Raw genomic sequence first — 19,060 nt, 5'->3', positions numbered from 1 at the left:
CACGTATCCGAGGACAACAGCGTGGTCAAGATCAACGGCGCACTCCTATTCTTGTAATTGCGTCTGCGTATCATTGCATTGGGATGACGAGCGGGCAGGAGAGGGAGTCGAGGGGGTCAGTCGTTTGTTTATGAAATATAAGGCGGTCGGGCTGGCGTCGATTGGTATCCGTCAGGGTATTTTGGCAGGAGGACGGGGCCGACAGGCGAGTGGCAGGGAACACAAAATGCTCCCATTCGGTGCCGCGCTTTGGGTTGCAGCTGCAGTGGTCGGAGCACTGCGAGCAGGTGGATTTGCGTTCGTACAGGAGGGTCTGATGGGGTCTGATGGGGGAGTTTGCAGTGCTCCTCCTCCAGTCCAGGACCAGTTGCCAGAAAATAAAATGCAGGGCGGTGGCTGGGGGCGCAGCGGAAACGACAGCACACAACAGGCAGAAGAGTACAGGCGAGACAGTGCAGATGGGGAGGGACATTGAGGATGAGGACGAAGGGCGTAAAGAGGGATATGGACCATTGGCTTGTTATTCATCTGTTTGTTGGCCTCACTTATTTTGATCATTTATTGCAAGTTGAAGCGCTTCTAGTCCTTCAATCCCACGAGAAACTGTAATAAATAATATAGAAAGAATTATGTGAACACCTCGAGTTAAGCGGGAAAAAGGGGGAGGAGTCTGGATGGTGTGAGAGAAGATGCAGACCCGTTGACTCCTAACGGGAAGCTCCACTGAAGAACCAGTCTCATAGTTTCTTCTTTATGATCTATAAAACATCCCCCATGTATTTACCTTCACCGCCGTACTCGAGTACTCACAGTAATAAGACAGTCTTGAGCCTCATAATTCCTTTTCCCAACAGAGATTTCGCTTCCGAGGCCAACAACTCCATGGGTTCAGAGAGGACTTCACCGTTTCTGGTGCCACCACATAACACGCAATTCCTTCATACGGCCTGCCTCATGGAGGACATGTTGGAGACCTTTCCTGACCATCGAGCCAATCCCACGGCCCAGATAAATACTCGCACGAGAGAATTCCCTGATTGGCAGCTGTCGAGTCCACGTTCCATTTCATCCGATGTTCAACTTACTCATTGCTGACCAGAGCGGGAATGATTGACTACGCACGAAGATTCATCATCAGAATAAGAAAGGAGTGATGTTCCGTGGGCTGTGATTATTGATGGCTGGAGCAATTGACTTATTAAGTCAAGCCAGTCATCTCAGCAATTCCTACTCACCAAGATCAAACCCATCCTTAGATGTGCTGCTTGAGGTTTTCAGGATGCATCCATAAGGTCACAGGCTGCATTAGTTACACAATAACACAGCATTTACGAGGTCTTAAACGTGCTCATCAAAATACCCGTGGCCGAAAATGCACCATGATGAGATATTTTACAACTCACCAGAGTCACCGCAATTATCAAAAATATGACTACTTTCAAACCAGCATTATATCCTGTCTCACATATAAGTCAAGTCTTGCACTCGGTGTTGATGTCAATGCTTTCTTCACCGACTTCTCGAAAGCTCTCCTTCTTTCCCTATCCAGCTAGTAAGTTTCAACACCAACACTCCCCTATTTCCATCCAACAATCCCTTCACCGTCCTCCCTCAATCTCACACGTCAACAATACAAAACTTCACCAACCCGTCCGTCTCTTTGACATCTTACCACCCCTCCTCCCATTCGACCACAACCACCACGATTCTCGCTTACACAATCTGATACCCAACCCCAAATCCCGCGCAACACACGCACCTTACTCTATCACCTCTTCCCATCACACCACCCCCCAATTTAGCAGAAAATAAACATCAGACGAGGCGTACGGAGCACCGTCATAGCCAAACCCCCCCATCACAACACCCATAATTGCTGCCCAACTCATCAAACCAGCGCATTCAGGTCGCCATGAGGCGTGTGGAGCCCACAGCTCTGGATGGAAGACGTTACACGTATGTCGGGTCCGATCCTTTCTGGCTCACCCGGCTTAATCTGGTTCAATCTATAACCTTACCTGTTGGGCCCCTGCGGCCTGCGTCTTGCCTGCAGTTTTTTCGCACATAGCTTGCAGTGTGGTGCATGGCTGACAAGGCGAGGCCCGATGGAGGGGGAGCTTCGAGGGAGGAAGGTTTTTGGCTATGGCTCGTCCCGTTTGCCCCGCTGTGGGATGTACGTTGCTAACTCACTTGTCTCCAGCATTTAGATGTCCACAATTGAACGCTCCGTATAGCCCCATATGGTCGGATTGATCAATTCGGGAATCCTATCCAATTCCAACATCTTGACATCAAGAAGGATATTGTTCGGCGACCGTGTTTCTCTTTGTAGCACGAAACATGCAGTCATCCCTGAAGTTGCTGTTTCCCAACCGAGTCCCTTCATCACGAGTTCCGGAGCTACCCCCTCCTCGACAACAACGTCCTTGGACTCGACAATGTTACAATACCGACTTCATCCGTCACAAACTTCCGTATCTTAGATCGTGGCTAAGAAGTGTCTTCTGCGTACAGTAAAGCTCTTAAGCTTCAGCCCAAAAATGGCGTCTTCATGCAAGTCGCCTCACGCAAACCACTGGTCTGCACTTCTGCAAACCTACATGTACGAAAGTACATTGGGCACGACTTGAATTTGGTATGCATGCACGCATCCTATTTATGCTTCGATTGTATGAGCAGCGGGTTGTTTTCGTATCTTTATTTCATACTCAATCTCATTTCACTTGCGGTTACCTGCGCAGGCTTTGACTTCAAGTAAAGTTACTTGAACATTTCATTTCAGATACATACTCAAGGCAGGCAAGCATCATCAAATGAGGCGAGTGCTTCCCCCTCCCGTATAATTCTCTACTTCTGATCCAAGAATTTTCGTCGTCACATCGCGCTTTGCGCTCATAATCTAAGTGGTCACTTCATACCGTAACATTATGTCATTAGGCAAGATCATATCTCGAGACGAGAAGTGGGATATATCCACCATTGGTCGATAATGAAGGTCATCCCGTACTCCCTCCCGCGGGATAATTTTGCCATTGGATGTGGAATGTGTCTTTGTCAGGCGGACTTGATACAGTGGAAAGCGAGCGAGAGATGTGCTTCGATGAGTGGCTTATTATCGTCTGTCGAAGAGCCAAAATGCAATTGGAGATGTTGTAGAGATGTTCTTCTGTAGGTAATCCACATGTTAAACGTTCACAGTTGATAGGTATGCCGTTTGTGACAACTCACTCTTACCCGAGGAACTTGAGGTACAAACAATTGGATACCGTCTCCCTTTCCGTCTTCAAACAACATCCCAATCCTCACAATTAAAAAATCACTAAAGAAATATCTCCCTGCCCAGCATATGAATCCAGAACTTCTTCCCAGTCTCACACTCATCAGAGAGAACATGGTATGTAGATCACACCCGTCCTCCTTTCCGAAATCATCCCAGATATCCCTCTTTTTCTTGAATCATCGGACCTCCCCAACAAAACTACACATCTCCCCTTTCCATATCAAATACAAGAGACCCGCATTTCTCTCTACGACCAGTCTCGAACCTATACCACCATGATGCCTCAATCTAAGATTTCACCAAAGCATCCTTAACAGAAACACACTCCCTATTCCATCTACCTTACAGCCAGATACCCACTCCATCATCCCGTGGCCATCCCCTCGTAGTACCAATGCCATTTAACGTGTCACCCCTTGATTGAAAATTCGAAAATATAAAATGTCAGATATGTATAAGGTACACTTATTTAATGGGAAAGTGGTTTGACACGATGTCTCTTCACTTAAAATTCCTGCCAAAACTAGTCCCCAGATAATCCCAACTAAATCTTCATCCACATGCCAAATATACATCCAAATATCCATCCATCCCGTCCTCTAGCCTTACTACCCAAGATGAAATCTCACACCACGGGATACGTGTCCATCAAAAAAAAAAAAAGCCAAACCAGAGCTGTCGGCAGGTCCGTACGCCGACCAGCCATTCTCACAGAACGTTCCCATATCCCACACGATATATCTAGCTATCGATGAAGTCCTGTATACCTCCCTCAATTTACATCTATAACTATGTCTATCTACTCCTTCAACATTCCCCAGAACCCCACCTCCCACAGTCTAAACTCGTGAGAAATGTCAAGGAATCTGTTGGTAGAGTCGATGATAAGGATTTCACCAAGACAAAAAAGAAAAAGGAACAACAAAGAAAAACCAAAGGATGACATTGTTTCTTCCGACGCATGGTGAGTCCCACATCTAGAAATCTCGGAATGCGTATGGGGGGATTGTGAGGTTCGATGCGAAAAGACTTTATCCTTACCAATGCCGCGATACGTCCCGACGAGTAGTGGAGCGCTGGCGCGGGAAGATGAGAAGTCTCATCCTAATCCTCACAATGAGGCGGATACCAAATATAAAGTCATAATCTTATACATTCAATTCTCCACAAACACACGAGCCCACCTCTTACATCAACTATCTACACAACACTTCACCCAAAGTGGAGATTTCCCTTTAGACCACCATCTTATGCCATTATAGACAGATACACACTCTTATACAACTACATCTAACCATACAAAGATCGATCCGAAAACGCCTTCCATGCATGGTGTCATTAATATAATCTTCTCCCCTTCCTTCCTTCCTTCGTCTTCATTTTCCCTTCACCACGCCCGTGCCTATTCGCGGCAAGATATGTACAAGCCAAACAAAATCAATAGATCTAGTTAAAACCAGAGGTGATGCTTCAATCATCATCCTCATCATCCTTCTTCGAGTCTTTCTTCTTTTTCTCCAACTGCTTCTTCCACATCGAATTCGCCTTTTCGGCGTCTAGACCTGGGAAGACGAGGTCGAAGACGTCGTGGTACCATGCTGCGGGGCGGCCGTCGATGCCTTCTTTGATGTTCTAGAGAATTGTTAGTACAAATTTAACTCTTTACACAAGAGAAACGGATTGAAAGGGACTTACTTCAGGCAACTCTAGCCAATCACTCAAATTATCCGCCGGGAAAATAATCATCTTACACCCGGCTCTCCTCGCCGCCACAGTCTTCTCCCTGAGTCCCCCAATCCTCAACACCTTACCCGTAACCGTCAGTTCGCCAGTCATAGCAATTGTCGGATCCAGTGCGCGATCCAGCGCCAAACTCAACAAACTAGTCGCCATCGTAATCCCCGCCGACGGCCCATCCTTCTGCACCGCGCCCTCGGGACAATGCAGATGGATCTTCGCTTTATCGAAGAAGCCGTTCTGTGGGTACGATTTCGCCATGACGGATTTGGCGAACGAGTAGGCGATGGTGGTCGATTCTTTCATGACGGCGCGGAGGTTACCTGTGGTTGCGAGACCAGGGCGGGAGTCACGGGTGAGTGCGGACTCAAGGATGGACTCGACGTAGAGGGCTGCGCCGCCCATTTGGGTCCATGCTAGACCCATTGCTACACCTGGTGGTGTGGTTTCGTAGAGGCGGTCCGATGTGAAGACTGGTGGACCGACGTAGTCCTTTAGATTTTGACGGTTGATGGAGACGTGGACTGTATCTGGGACTTCCAGGGAGATGCGAGGTTTTTCTGTCGTTTCTGCGGCGATGTTTTCGGGAGTTTCTTTGACATCTGTTTCATCTTTCTTACTCTCTTCTAATGCTTTTTTGCCCTCCTCTGTAAGTGCTTCTTCCTCTGGGAGAGCGCTCTCGCCTAAGTCTTGGACGATTTTGAGAGCAGATTTGCGGTAGACCTTTTCAATCTGCTTCTTCAGATTTCGGACTCCAGATTCTCGGCAGTACGATTTAATGAGTTCTTCGATGGCTTCTTTCTCGAGTGCAACATCTACGTCTTTGAGACCTGCCAACTCTTTCGCGGCAGGACTGAGGTAACGTTCTGCGATTGCCATCTTCTCATCGGCAACGTAACCAGAAAGCTGGATGACCTCCATACGATCAAGGAGAGGGCGAGGAATAGTGTCTGTCATATTTGCTGTACAGACAAAGAGGACTTTGGACAAATCAACAGGAACATCAAGGTACTGATCCAAGAAAGAGTTGTTCTGCTCCGGATCAAGCAATTCCAACAAGGCGGAAGCTGGATCACCTTGATGACCTCTACCAAGTTTGTCAATCTCGTCAATAAGAATAAGAGGATTCTCAGTCTGACATTTCTTCAACGCTTGAATGATGCGACCTGGTAAAGCACCAACATATGTTCGACGATGTCCCTTGATCTCGGCCACATCAGCAAGACCACCAACAGAGAAGCGGTAATACTGTCTGTTCAAAGCCCTGGCGATAGATTTTCCAATACTAGTCTTTCCAACACCGGGTGGACCAACGAAACAGAGGATTTTACCCTCAACAGTCCCGCGTAGTTTCCCAACAGCAATAAACTCCAGAATACGATCCTTGACATCTTTCAAGCCATGATGATCTTCATCCAGAACAGTCATCGCATTCTTGATTCCAAAGTTCTCAGCACTTCGCTGTCCCCAAGGAATCTGAGTAAGCCAATCCAGGTAATTCCTCGTGACATTGAATTCTGACGCCGCAGGTTCCAAATGAGCAAGTTTATTCAACTCCTCATCAAACACCTTTTTGACCGCCTCTGGCATCGCAAGTTTAAGACTCTTCTCTCGAAATTTCTCAACAAGCTTGTCCTTGCCATCTGATTCAATACCAAGTTCTCGACGAATACCCTTCATCTGTTCCGTGAGCCAGTATTCGCGCTGGCGTTTCTCAATGGAGTTCTGGACATCCTTTGTGATCTTACTTTGCAATTCTGCGTTCATCAACTCCTTCTTGAGAACGACTAGAGCCTTCCTCAAACGTCGTTCAACATTAAGTTCTTCTAACACATCTTGCAATTCTTCAGCATCCCCAGCCGCAACAGCAGCAGCAAAATCTGCCAGCTTTGCAGGTTCTTCCATAACATTTCCTGCTGATTGGGACATGGAGAACGTAGAGATCTGATCCCGGAAGAGGCTATTGAGATTTGCAACGTCCTTGAAGACATTGACAATTTCATTCGTGATGGCACGAATAGTTAAATTTTTCGGATCATGCGGTTCATTAACAATATTTTCAACGTTAACAAGAGATACCGCGTATTGATTAAGGAAGGATGTCGGTTCGTAAACAGGATTGGGGGTATCCGATTTCGGTGTCGACGGAACAGAGGTCTCCTCAAATGAAGCAACCACATCACCCTTCTTCTCAGCAGGAGCTTCGTCTTTTGTAGGTTTTTGAGGTATTGGCTCAGGAGCCGCTGGTTCAGCTCCCGCGCCATCCTTTGCCGCCTTCAAGCTCTGCGTATTTATCAACTCCGACATCTTGATCCTTCGATGAGGATACAAGACCGCCGTAAGCGCACCATCATCCCCAACAGGGAACGCACTTGTGATTTGCGCAAAAACTCCGACATCGTGTACCTGATCCATACTCTCAATCGTATCGCCATCGTGATTCTCATCCTTGAACAAGAACGCGCCGATGTATGGCTGTCCTCTATTAATCATATCCTTAATCGCCTTGACGACATTCTCATCGCGCACTGTGACTGCTTTATAAAAGCCCGGGAAGAGCGGCCGTTTCGCAATTGGAATCGCGAGGACTCGAGGATAGACTTCTGGGACGGTAGGTTTCTGTAATGCCTTTTCTGGCTTTCGACCTCTTCGCCCATCACCTCCCCCAGCAGCAGGAGGAGCTTCTCCCCCGGTCCCTGATGATGCAGCAGCGCTACTCTTCCCATCAGTTGCACTCTTGATCTTCCCCTCCACAACCGCCTCGCCACTCTTCTCCTCCTTCTTCTCCTCTTTCTTCTCCTCTTGCTTCTCCTCTACCTTCTCCTCTACCTTCTTCTCTGGTTTCTCCTCTTCAACTTCTTTCTCGTCCTTCTCCCTCCCAGCATCTTTCCATCTCGCAGACCCAGTCGAAAATGCAGACCGAGGTAGCGTTCTCGCGAGCGAAACTCGAGGATATAATGGCCATCGCGACGCCCTGAGTAGAGTGGCGTACCCGGTCGACCTCTGCAACGCAGCAGCAGAATTCCGCAGCGCAATCCGCCAAGGCATTGCATGTGTATAAACCATCTTCCCTTTTTCTCTATTCCTTCACTGTCCTTTCCCCTTCAATCCCTCTGCAATCCAAATCCACCTCTCTAAGATGCTTCGCGCAATATGTACGCCAGTTCAAATGCAGCACCCCGTAGATTGTACAAAATGTAATGAGATAGAATACAAGCTGTGGGCAAGGTGAATGGGACGAAGAAACCGGTTCGAACAGGACGAAGTGGCGTGGTTGGGACCGTGAATTGCACGACTGGTCTGGATACAGAACTATTAATTTGTTCTCGTCATTCATATGATGCTTTGAAAGCCGGACCGGAGGTCATTTATCGCCGATGCAGGGGTGAGAGGTCCACTCTCGGACCGATGGCAATACCATAAGTCTGCCGAAGACCCCGGTAGATTCGAGAAGGCAAAGTCGTGTTCTGACTTTTCGTTTCGATATTGATATTGAATTTTGTGAAGGATTATATTCAAGCTCTCCTTTAAAAATGGCATTTCCGTTTGTTTAACATTCTTAATAGTCGTATACGTACTCCCAAAGGGTGTGGAGCTACACAGATCCTGACAATCAAACAGCCTTAAATTATTAAATTCCTCCATGGCTCTTGTGTTGTGTTATTATAATTTTGCTACCTTATGAAGTAGGGGGATTTGAAATTTTGTAAAGTCCCTGCTAGCCTCAAAAGTCTATGTTTCAATTGCCCGGTTGTTGGCCGTTCTACTAAGCGTTCAATTGAGATTTCAGGGAATTAGTGACAGGTAGACTTATTTACGCTCTTTTAAATAATTAATTTAGCTGAAATCGGGATTATGGAGTAGCAAATAATCAGAGTAAGGTATAAAATGTACTTAGTCCTTCGTTATTAGCAGATGTCGACATGTCTCTCACTCTTCTTACACCGAGTAGTCTTATAATAAACGTTTTCATAATAAGAATTCTATTAGTATACAAGTTGCTTAACATATCACTTTATGTTAACAGTGGTTGTTCAACTCAGATGAACATTTGCCGTTCCTAAAGTTGAAAAGGATGAAATTTGTAAGGTCTTTAATTCCCAGAGAACTTAAACAATTCTTTACCGAGTGAGTATCAAAGCTTCCAGACCTAGTGGAAATCACTCAGAAAGCCGAAACACAATACAACACAAAGTCCAACTCCACTTGGAAGGGTACGTATAATTCCTTGACTCTCCTTTTCTAGTTACAAAATAAGCAATGTAGGCTTCTCTACAACTGGCGAGCCAGTTTCAACCAGCTTTAATTCTTTCTGGAAGAGCTGAAACCGGAGGGTATTCGAAGTATAAAGGAACGATGATCGCGGGGGTTATCTCAAAGAGTACAGGCGATGCGTAAAATGATATACGCAGCTTTTACACATGCTATTGGCACATATTTAGGGATAAAAGACAACGCTTCATCCCCACTTGATCAAATGTTACAACTGACTCGGTCCATAATTGAGTGAATTTCTAGCGAACGCTAAGATTCGTGATATGTATGGCTTTCCCCGCCTAGCTTACTGACAAAACGATAAATCGCGAGGTTTAGAGGCTGAAGCGGTATCATTTATCTAGGAGGTAGTAGGATAGCAGCTGATTCAGTCACCAGACCCCAAGAATGTTGCTATTAGACCGATCTCAGCCGTACGCATCGTGATTGAGCATGTCGATAGAGCTTCCAAGTAATAAAACGATCTATGATGATAACAACAAGCTGTTGTTGTGGAGAACAGCGACCTAGACCAAAGCACTATTAACAAATCGTGCAGTGCATTCCATCAATTTGAGATACATGTTAATTTTACGATGATTTGATGGTATAGCCTAGCATATCTCTCAGAGCGCTATGTTGTGAGTGAATGAGTTATTGACCTAGTCGAACAAACTATAACATAATTTCACCACGGATTGGATGGTAGATCAGAACAGCAGAGTGTAAAATTATAAGATACGAACAGAAGATAGCTGAGATATGACTTGATAATGAGTCGAGACCTCAAGATTAGTGCTGAGACAAAGCAGTGTATGGAAAAGAAGCCTCGATATCGGTCAAAAACGGCCTGGTGAGACCTAGTAGTGTGATCAAAACTCAAAGGTTGCTGGTCACCGCATGGATATTGACTGTAATTCGTATACAACTTGTAAAGTTGGCATTGCCGATGGATAGCACTTCTTGTAAATTCATATACCTCAAAACATAGTCCCCTGAATATGCATGTATCTTTGTACCCCACGTGCTCAAATTAGCGAGTGGCAGTATCATATCGTTAACTTGAAGCACCAACAGAACATTTGATTATCTACCTAGCCCCTCCAAAACTCTTAGTAATGGTTTTGAGCAGCGTGCCGCTTTCGATAAGACAAATACCTTTCTGGCTATGGAAGACTTGCACATGCGTGTAACGTTGACGGTCAAGAAGAGCTGGCTGAAACCAAGTATGCTTAGGAACAAAAATCTTGTTATCTACGGCCGTAACGTAAAGCACCGCCTCAGTGCTAGCAAAAAGACGGATACGTTGAGTCATTCTGTGGAAGAATAGGTTTTGTTCGCTTCCGAGATGTACCGGCATTTACTCCATTCCCGTCAACGGCGTTTGGTATCAGGTAACTGACCACGTGTATCGATACTATATCGAAACAAATATGATTCTCTACTCAATAAACATTGCGTAGTGTCCGAAGATAGAAAGCTATGAACAGGAAGAAAGAGGTTGGGCTGAAATCTCTCCCAACTTGCCCGCCAATCACGCACAGTTGAGCCCGCCCTTGGCAATATCAGAAACGTCCGCTTTATAGAAACCCGTGGCTATAGCAGGACAACTCTATTTTCATCTAGGCCACTAGGCCGAGAGGAAGTTGAAGATAAAGTTTTATGACTGCCAAAATTCAAAAAACTTTGTGTTCTGGTGTTACTCGAATTTAAGCGGATCTCCCCTGAATTTATAGTAAGAGGACTACTCCTACATGAACAGCGCGGGCAAACACGAGAAGGTCACCAGTTCCCAGAAAACGGTGTACCCACTGCGTAGGGGAACTAATGCACAGCTGGTGATGTATGACATAGCAGTGATCCTACCGGGGGTTTTCGAAGAAAGTTTAGCGTTTCGCTAAGGTTGCCAGTTCATCAAAGTGCGGAGCATCTCGGTGAGAACATGCCACAATGAAATCAAGATCGAAATCAGTTGCGTATCCTAGCGATGAGCGCATACGCCTGATGCATCAATATAACTTTCCTGGAAGCCAGCCGACCTGAAGTAGCACGAAATAGGGGAACAGGGTGAGAAATCGACAATCAACGGCAACATGCCTCGCGGAGCGATTTTTCCTGCGCCCTGGATGCAACACCATGCATCACAAGAGCACGACAGGAGGTGGGGAGAGTAGCATCCAGCAGTGAGGACTTCCCCCGGTTGGCTGCCCCCTACATATGTGTCTGCCATGTCGATCTGTACCCTGTGAAAGAACGAGTTCACTTCAAGAGCATGATACAGAACGTCTCCCCATGTGTCATGCAGCTAGAAGGATTCGAGGAGCTACTAATGAGTTCACTCATTGCTCAGCCGACTCCAGCGCGAACCCGGTTAAACTTCTGAATACGGCCACGGAAATTTCGAAAATCCAGCACATCCGAAAAGAGGTCAAAGCAGCCCAACAAAGCTAATCTTGCCAACAAGCGCTCCCGAGCGGCGGCAATGTGAACCGAAAAGATGACCGAAATATCACTTGAAGCGTGCTGAACGTTCCCGAAAAGCCACAGCCGTTGTAAGGAATGGAGAGCGGATCGGCCCGGTTGTTGAGTTGAAAGGCAGTCCCAGGTCCATAGAGACGGTATCGACGCGCTTAGTTGTTGGTAGGGCTAGTAAACGCGTTGAGACGCTGTAAAAAGCCTTACTTAATCCCGTTACTATTCAAAACAATACAATGAAGCTGAGGAATAGGCATCCGAGGGCAAGGTTGTAGCTAGTACTTCGCCGTGCATGTCCCTGTGTCATTCGACTATTATCACATAGCATTGCCATTGGGCAACTGGATAACGTCTAAGCCGGTCGTAACTTAAAAATTTTGCGTCCTTCAGGCCGCGAGCGACTTTGAAGTGTGTGATGGGTCTTTTAAACTGGAACTCTGGCCAATTATTTGAGCAGAAGAACGGAGAATGCGACCGTTCTACCCACGCTGCCCGTCCCAAATCAGCCATCTGCCAATCGCTAGTGAGAAGAGCGAACGATATTCTTGCCGTCGCACACTCAGAGAATCTGCCTCGTTCTCATCCTTCGGTAGAAGGCACAAGCAGAGCCATTCTGGGAGATGGATGCAGACTCCGCTCTCAAAAACCCGCATAGCCGGATTCAGCGACAACGAGGGCATATAAGTCCCATGCAATAACAGACTACCCTGGATTGAGTAGAAGCTTGTGAGAAATTCCGGGCAAAAGTCGGATATTGATCCAGCAGTGGTTCCGTTTCCAGTCCTGAGTGGTTATCAATCTGGGGGATGAGATATCCCTCTTTTTCTTGATATCCATACGACAAGCCCATCGCTCTGGACTGAACCTATTCTTGACATAAGAGATCCAAGAACACTCCAGGTTCATCATAGACACTCCAGAGCAGCTGCTACACCTAATATGAAAAGAGAATGTCAAGGAAAGCATGCTCTTATCGAGGCCTGAAAAATTCCGCTGACATCTTGACTTCAGCCACCCCAGTCTCGACCCGCAGGCAAACACAAGCCAGCTGGATGATAGCTTCCTACGAACAACCATAATACACAACCGAGAATTTCAGGAGTATAGTATCACCAATCTGACTTACTTGGTCCCGGTCGATGAAGTATAACTTACCCTGAGCTGCAAAACCCAAGGGCCTGACATTTGCAATCAGGACGAAGATGAGCGACAGGAGATCTTCCACAATGTTCTCAGTCGCGTGTTTGATGGCAGACTAATATTTCCACCTATGTCGAGACCGCGGCGGGTCCTTGATTGTGGATATGGCTGTGGCCTCTGGTGTACTGAAGTTGCCGATGCGCATCCAGATTGCCAGGTAAGAGCACCAGAGCCTAAATTGTTGTTTGGCTCAAGAGTATACGCGTAATGGTATATTCCGAAGACCACAGACACCAGACATGACGGTCATGGCTATACACAATTGGATTTGTGTCCTCGCTAACATGACAGTGAAGGTTATCGGAGTTGACATCAACCCAAGGCAACCAGATGAGGTCCCTGATAACCTTTATCTTCAACTCGACGACCTGAACCGGCGGTAAAGTTGCACAAAGCCCTCCTTGCTACATAGCTGACAAGAGAACTAGGTTCACGTTCTCTTCGCATAACTTCGACCTCGTCCATTCCCACATGATGGTATCTGGCATACACACGACTCGTTGGACACAATATATGAGAGATATGTTTCGAGTGACCCGTCCCGGTGGCTGGTGCCAAATGGTGGAAATGTATCTACATGTGCAATCGGACAACGGAACGCTTACAGATGGTTCGTCGAAAGACCCCTCGTCTTCTCTTTGGCCAGCAACTGAAGATGCTTCGTTTCTCAGATCACGCCTTGAGGCGTTGGAGTGACTTGTATTTCGAAAGCCATGAGGGCTTGAAGGATTTACGCGTGCCTTTGAGGCTCCCCGCGATGATGAGAGAAGCGAGTTTCGAGCATGTGGAGCATAGGATGGTGCAGCTACACACTTGTGCGTGGTCTAATGGTAAGTAACACAATGTAAACCCAAGTGGAACCACGATGCTGATTGTTGTAGACGAGAGAGATAATGCAATTGGGGCTGCGAATCGAGAAAATGTTCAGCGTATGCTTTCTGCTCTGGCGATATATCCATTCACCGAGAGACTTGGGTATGTCTATCTTTCACTCTCCTAGAACTATCTCTGACATGCCTTCCAGAATGGCGATACAGGATGTTCAATTGCTTGTTGCGCAAGCGAAGCTTGAAGCAAGTAACCCTGCTTTCAAGGTAACATCATCCTTTCCAGCGTCAAGAGCAAAATGGTCGAACTAAGGACGACCAGGCGTATTTTCCACTTTATGTGTGCATTGGACGAAAGCCCCGTTCCAGGCGCTAGCAACCCGTCACTTGTCAATGCCAGCAGGTAAGAAACGTTCTCTTGACCGCCAAGAGTCTGCAGATAGCATTGCACTCAAGGAGAGCTTGTAAAATCCGCATGCACGCTCGCTGTCCAGAAAAAGGAACCATTCCTTGTTTGCCGCTCGTGCTCATGGAGTTGGGAAACTGTATTTACTATTACGCTCAGGCCGTTTCTGGGTGCGGGTACGAGTAGTGTCTGTTTAGTCTACGCGACTGCGGTGGAGCTCTTCTACAACGTTTCGTTAGCAAGTATCTCGCAAATTGCAGACTAGTCGTATAATCTGACAATATGAGATGGGGAGCACTATCGCACATGTGAATCGACATCCCCCATTGTACGAATCTCTCATCGGCCACCTTTGTCCTACACTTCGAGACTCCAGGAATGAGCTTCGACATGTGCTTCAATCGCACCTCTGGATTCTCTTATTCACTGTTATCGTACATCCGTTCCTTCGTTGGAAGTCGCTTATTGAGAGGTGACTCAAGAACTTCTACCAGTACGGTTAAATTGAGGCGCGTTGCTAAGTGAAGACGACGCGACGAGATGCGGTCGCCGACGCTCCATCTATCATATCGTACTCAAGTGCATATGCTCGTCAAGTGAAGAGCGTGAAGCGAGCTGTGGATGGTACAGTATGCTTATCGAAGCTCGCTCTTCCCCCTTCCTTGAATAGACCAAGTCGAACATGTTGATACTTGCGCGGGAGCAAGAGCTAGGAGGCACGCGGCGGAGAGCAGAGGAACGACGAGATTCCGCGTTTGGAACTGGTGAGTTTGATGCCCTGGGGATTATGGAAGACATGATTTTGTTGATGGTTTGCTTTTGTTAGAAAGATGGAAGAGGGAAAGAATGAGTTGACGTTGTCTTGCGTTCCTGCCCTCTTCGCTTGACACGGCTAGACCCGTGGATAAGTTCAAGTCAGTCAGTCATAGACAGGCAACCCCTTGCTTGTCTATGGCGACCTGTAACGACTTAAGAGAAAGAAGGTATGTCAATGCACAACGGCCCAAGGATTTTCTATGATTTAAATGGTTGCAGATACTCTGGTGGGTTGTTGTTCAGGAAGCTGGAAGTCATTATCTGGTAGCTGCTTTGCGTTGCTCCACTATTTATGTGCTCGCTGCATAGCGTCTACCAACTGTGATCAACTCCTCTTGCGAGTTGTCGAAGCGTCTGCAGCTCATATGAACGCTTAAGGTAGGAGCAGTCCTAGTTGAGAGCACTAATGAATTGAGGACAGTTCCCGATGTGACAAGCCTTTGGAGCTAGATTATGGAGTTCATAACAGCCGTGAATCTGGGTATCAACACCGCTCGGTCAGGTCAATTTTGGAAGCTGCAGAATTCCATCCATTATTCCGGTTGTTTGTTCCTTTTTCGGTCTTGGCTGGCTTTTGATAGAGATAGTGCTATTAGATTTGACGGGTTCTCAATTTTTAAGTAAGACACGGAATCTGGAAGCATTGCCATTGACGCAGAACAAGAATGTACAGGTATTCTAGCTTACTGAAAAGATAGTCATACTAGGGGTTGTGGTATGTGGATTTCTCGTCGAGTGACAGGAGTTATGAAATGGCGGTCAATATGCACCTAGCTCAATCGGCTGTTGTCGAATGATGCCGGGGAAATAGCACCAAAACCATGGAGAAATGGAATTTTATCTACAATAAGCATAAACATCCGAACTTGGCCTGTTTTAACACTGGACTTTAGCTTCCACGTGGTTATGTTTCTTAGTCTGCCAAACATATTCTTTGTTGCATACATACTGATCGAACCATACTCAATACATTCGCTATGGCTTGAGAGACGACCAAACAGCTGGATTGGAAATTGAAATGATTCACTCAAATTACTTCGTTGCTTTATCAATGCGTCCAAAAATTGTCAAGAACGTCACATTAAACTTCAGTCACCATTATAAAGTTGAGGTTCAGTGTAACATGGGTAGTGGAAGCCGACATTCACTACTCGCTTATTGGCCATCAAGCTGGTATTGAAGCAGCGAGGTTTACTAGATTTATACTCATTAGAAAGACAACGTTGGCCGTAAATCGGTAGTAATGCCCACCGGACCCATCACGAGTAAGCGAACAGTTTTTGTGCAATGTGCACTAGTGGGGTTCAACATGCAAATCATGGACTTTGACTTAGAAACACGTTCATCTATTTTCTTCAAATCCATGATGAGATAGAGCTGTTTCGCATCTAGCACAATGTAATATATGTCGTTCCAATTGGTAGAATAATAGAACAGTTCAACTTCAGAACGCCATGACATGCATTTGTTTCGCTGATCACAGAAGGGTATCTTGCATAGTGTACATTAAGGATTTTCAGAAGGCGACTCAGAGGGTTCTCCACCATCCCAAACATTTTCGAATGCTTCCCCATCCAGTCCGTATTTAGACTTCAATAAGACCTCATGTTCGTGGTTTTGCTGCCACTGCCGAGTTTCTTCCGTCTCGTTGGGAGTTTCCTCACCATCTCCGATAGTGAAAGGACTATCCTCTTCGTTATCGACAACGGCACTACCCTCGGGAGGCTCAAAGCCTTCCCGAATATCTTCGCCGATATCTTTCCCGTATGTACGTCTGCCAAACATTGTTAGCAGTTTCCATCAGAAATCGTCAGTTTCCTTACACATAGTATTTAGGCTCGGTGGCATTCCAGCCAGAACCACCCTCTTTTCTAGCCCTTACTCGCTCCGCGTCCTCCGCATTTTTGTCTTCGACAACAAGATCAACAAGCTGGCTGCGATCTGATTTCGCGGAGCTTGAAGAGGAGGAATGATGTCGTAATAACCCTCCCATGGCCGGCGCACGTCCCTCTTCGCCGTTAGGTACTTCGTTCTCCTTGCCTTTCGAACTAGCCTTGCCCTTTTTGCTCTTGTCCTGAGAGCTATGTTTGCGCTTTGATTTTTTGGTAACTTCTTCAACCGTCTCTCGTACATTGCTTGCCCGTCTGATCTCATTGTCGCGAGTTGGTTGCAGCAGGTTTCTATTTGTCGATGTGGTCAACAGGCCAGGCGATGCATTTAACCACCGCTCCCTTGATGCTTCATGAGCAGTAATCACCGGATACTAAAAAGGTAAGCATAAATAAATCAAAGAAGCCACAGGACTCACATTCCAGTCCCCGTACTCTAATGCCTTAGCTCTTACATATAACCGTTCGTCATCAGAGTCTAAATTATCATCCTGCTCAGCCCCGCCATAGTTCGTAACCCCATCACCATTTACAGGTTTCTTCACAGGGCTATGAGAACGACTCGCTGGATCGTTGTTGTGCAATAGAGGCGTGCGGGAGTTTGATTCCCCAGGTTTTGGTATCCAATATTTTCCTTTACCTCCGCGCTCGTATCGCATTCCCTCCATCATCCTAGCCACCCTTGAGGAGGATTCTTCATGGGCTAAGACATCATCGCCAGTATCGAACAGACGATACTCGTATTTATTACCACTGAATGTCTCCTTCGTATCTTCAATGAGATCTCGTAGACCAAACGCGTCGCGGAGAGCAAATCGAACAGGCATTCTAGCAGCTGAAATTGTGACGTCTGCGTAATCGTGCCAAGAGAACGCATACCAATGCCCGATTGCGAAAATGGGCATTTCCATACAAATCAGAGCGTCCTGAATAGCTGCCGCCAAGCTGTCCGCCGATTTATATCCTTCTACATTGTCTGGGATAGCGCCTAGGAAAACTAAGATAGACAGGAAGAATCCTTGCCAATAGGAGGCAAAAATAATGAGCTTGATGCACAAAAACTTTGGTACTGGTCGAAACGGCTGCAGGTCTTTCGACATACACACCCAGAACATTCCCAAAGAGTACAAGCTCAGTGTGACACTGACATTGTAAAATATGCCTGTCCACAAGTAGCCAGACGTGATACCCAAGTCGCCTTCTCCATAGACGCCAGTAGTTTTCATGATTATAGTAGCCAGTCCAAGTATTGGTTTCAACCACGCATACTGAAGAATACCACGTTTAATAGCTAGAAATGAGTGAGGGTCGGATATGTCGACCTTAGGAAGCACATGGTTCAAAGGCCACAAGTGGTGAACCGGCTCTCTTCCATGCATGAGAATGATGAGCGCCCGTTCGCCTCCAATGAAGTTGATCAATAGTTGGAAGAAGGTGTAAATTGTAAACGCCTAGTCTTGTTAGCTTTTCCAGAGCGTAATCCTCGATGATCACATACCTCGTAGACATCTCTAACAGGATCTACAAACAGAGCTGCCTTGGAAGACATGATACTTGACCATGAAGATATCGAATATATGGGAACCCTATGCACAATCAATACAGCTCTTCCTTCGTCCATTTCTTTACCCACATGAGTAGAATCCGTACGACATATCTTTGTAGGAGCGGCTTGCGATAATTCTTTCTGCGAGGCGTGAGCTTCTGTTAAGGCATAATTTCAGACAGGATTCATACGTTTGGAACCATACTGATCTGTCAAGTACCACATTAGCATTAGGCAAAAGGATTAGATGCGATAAACTAACATAATTGACAAAAGTGACGCCACGAGAGCTGCGACGCCAGCCACTATAATGGTGGCATGAGTGAGCTTCTGCCCAGTCCCGGCGAGTATATCAACGTTCGCCATCATGAACGAGTCGAAATAGCTGTGTCGGCCGATGACGCGTTAGAGAGATAGTGAACGCAAACCTGCGTCAGCACTGGAGGCTGGTAATCAGATATAAAGTACGTTCGTTTCTGACATGATCTCAAGTTCGTGCCTTGAATAGTGTCCCAGTTGAAAGATAGTTGTTTGGGGTTATAGAAGTGGTAAAAGTGGTTGATATCTTGGAATCCCATGGTCGAAGGCGGTGGCTTCAGACCAAGGTTCTGCCACCAAGCTGTGCGGAAC

At 46.4% G+C, this 19,060-nt stretch overlaps 4 protein-coding genes across 4 annotated transcripts; 2 read left to right on the top strand and 2 right to left on the bottom strand.

Moving 5' to 3' along the window:
- Nucleotides 1-226: 226 nt before the first annotated feature.
- GLAREA_12641 (uncharacterized protein) lies at nucleotides 227-475 on the top strand (the record flags this gene model as incomplete). The annotated part of the gene is made up of 1 exon (XM_008083422.1): nucleotides 227-475. One exon carries the CDS (start codon nucleotides 227-229, stop codon nucleotides 473-475), a length of 249 nt encoding a protein of 82 aa, XP_008081613.1.
- Nucleotides 476-4,750: 4,275 nt separating this feature from the next.
- Nucleotides 4,751-8,065, bottom strand: GLAREA_12640 (Ribosomal protein S5 2-like protein; the record flags this gene model as incomplete). Its single annotated transcript, XM_008083421.1, has 2 exons — nucleotides 4,751-4,912; nucleotides 4,976-8,065. The coding sequence occupies 2 exons, from the start codon at nucleotides 8,063-8,065 to the stop codon at nucleotides 4,751-4,753; spliced, it is 3,252 nt and encodes a 1,083-aa protein (XP_008081612.1).
- Nucleotides 8,066-13,016: 4,951 nt separating this feature from the next.
- Nucleotides 13,017-14,085, top strand: GLAREA_12639 (S-adenosyl-L-methionine-dependent methyltransferase; the record flags this gene model as incomplete). The annotated part of the gene is made up of 6 exons (XM_008083420.1): nucleotides 13,017-13,103; nucleotides 13,177-13,325; nucleotides 13,375-13,556; nucleotides 13,618-13,776; nucleotides 13,828-13,921; nucleotides 13,971-14,085. 6 exons carry the CDS (start codon nucleotides 13,017-13,019, stop codon nucleotides 14,083-14,085), a joined length of 786 nt encoding a protein of 261 aa, XP_008081611.1.
- Nucleotides 14,086-16,501: 2,416 nt separating this feature from the next.
- Nucleotides 16,502-18,796, bottom strand: GLAREA_12638 (uncharacterized protein; the record flags this gene model as incomplete). The annotated part of the gene is made up of 6 exons (XM_008083419.1): nucleotides 16,502-16,769; nucleotides 16,819-17,258; nucleotides 17,304-18,335; nucleotides 18,383-18,571; nucleotides 18,622-18,634; nucleotides 18,693-18,796. 6 exons carry the CDS (start codon nucleotides 18,794-18,796, stop codon nucleotides 16,502-16,504), a joined length of 2,046 nt encoding a protein of 681 aa, XP_008081610.1.
- Between the last annotated feature and the right edge of the window lie 264 nt (nucleotides 18,797-19,060).

Source organism: Glarea lozoyensis (assembly GCF_000409485.1).
Source record: "Glarea lozoyensis ATCC 20868 chromosome Unknown GLAREA19, whole genome shotgun sequence".
Classification (NCBI taxonomy): Eukaryota; Fungi; Ascomycota; class Leotiomycetes; order Helotiales; family Helotiaceae; genus Glarea; species Glarea lozoyensis.
Note: the sequence above shows the minus strand (reverse complement) of the source record. Positions and strands in the feature narration are given on the sequence as shown.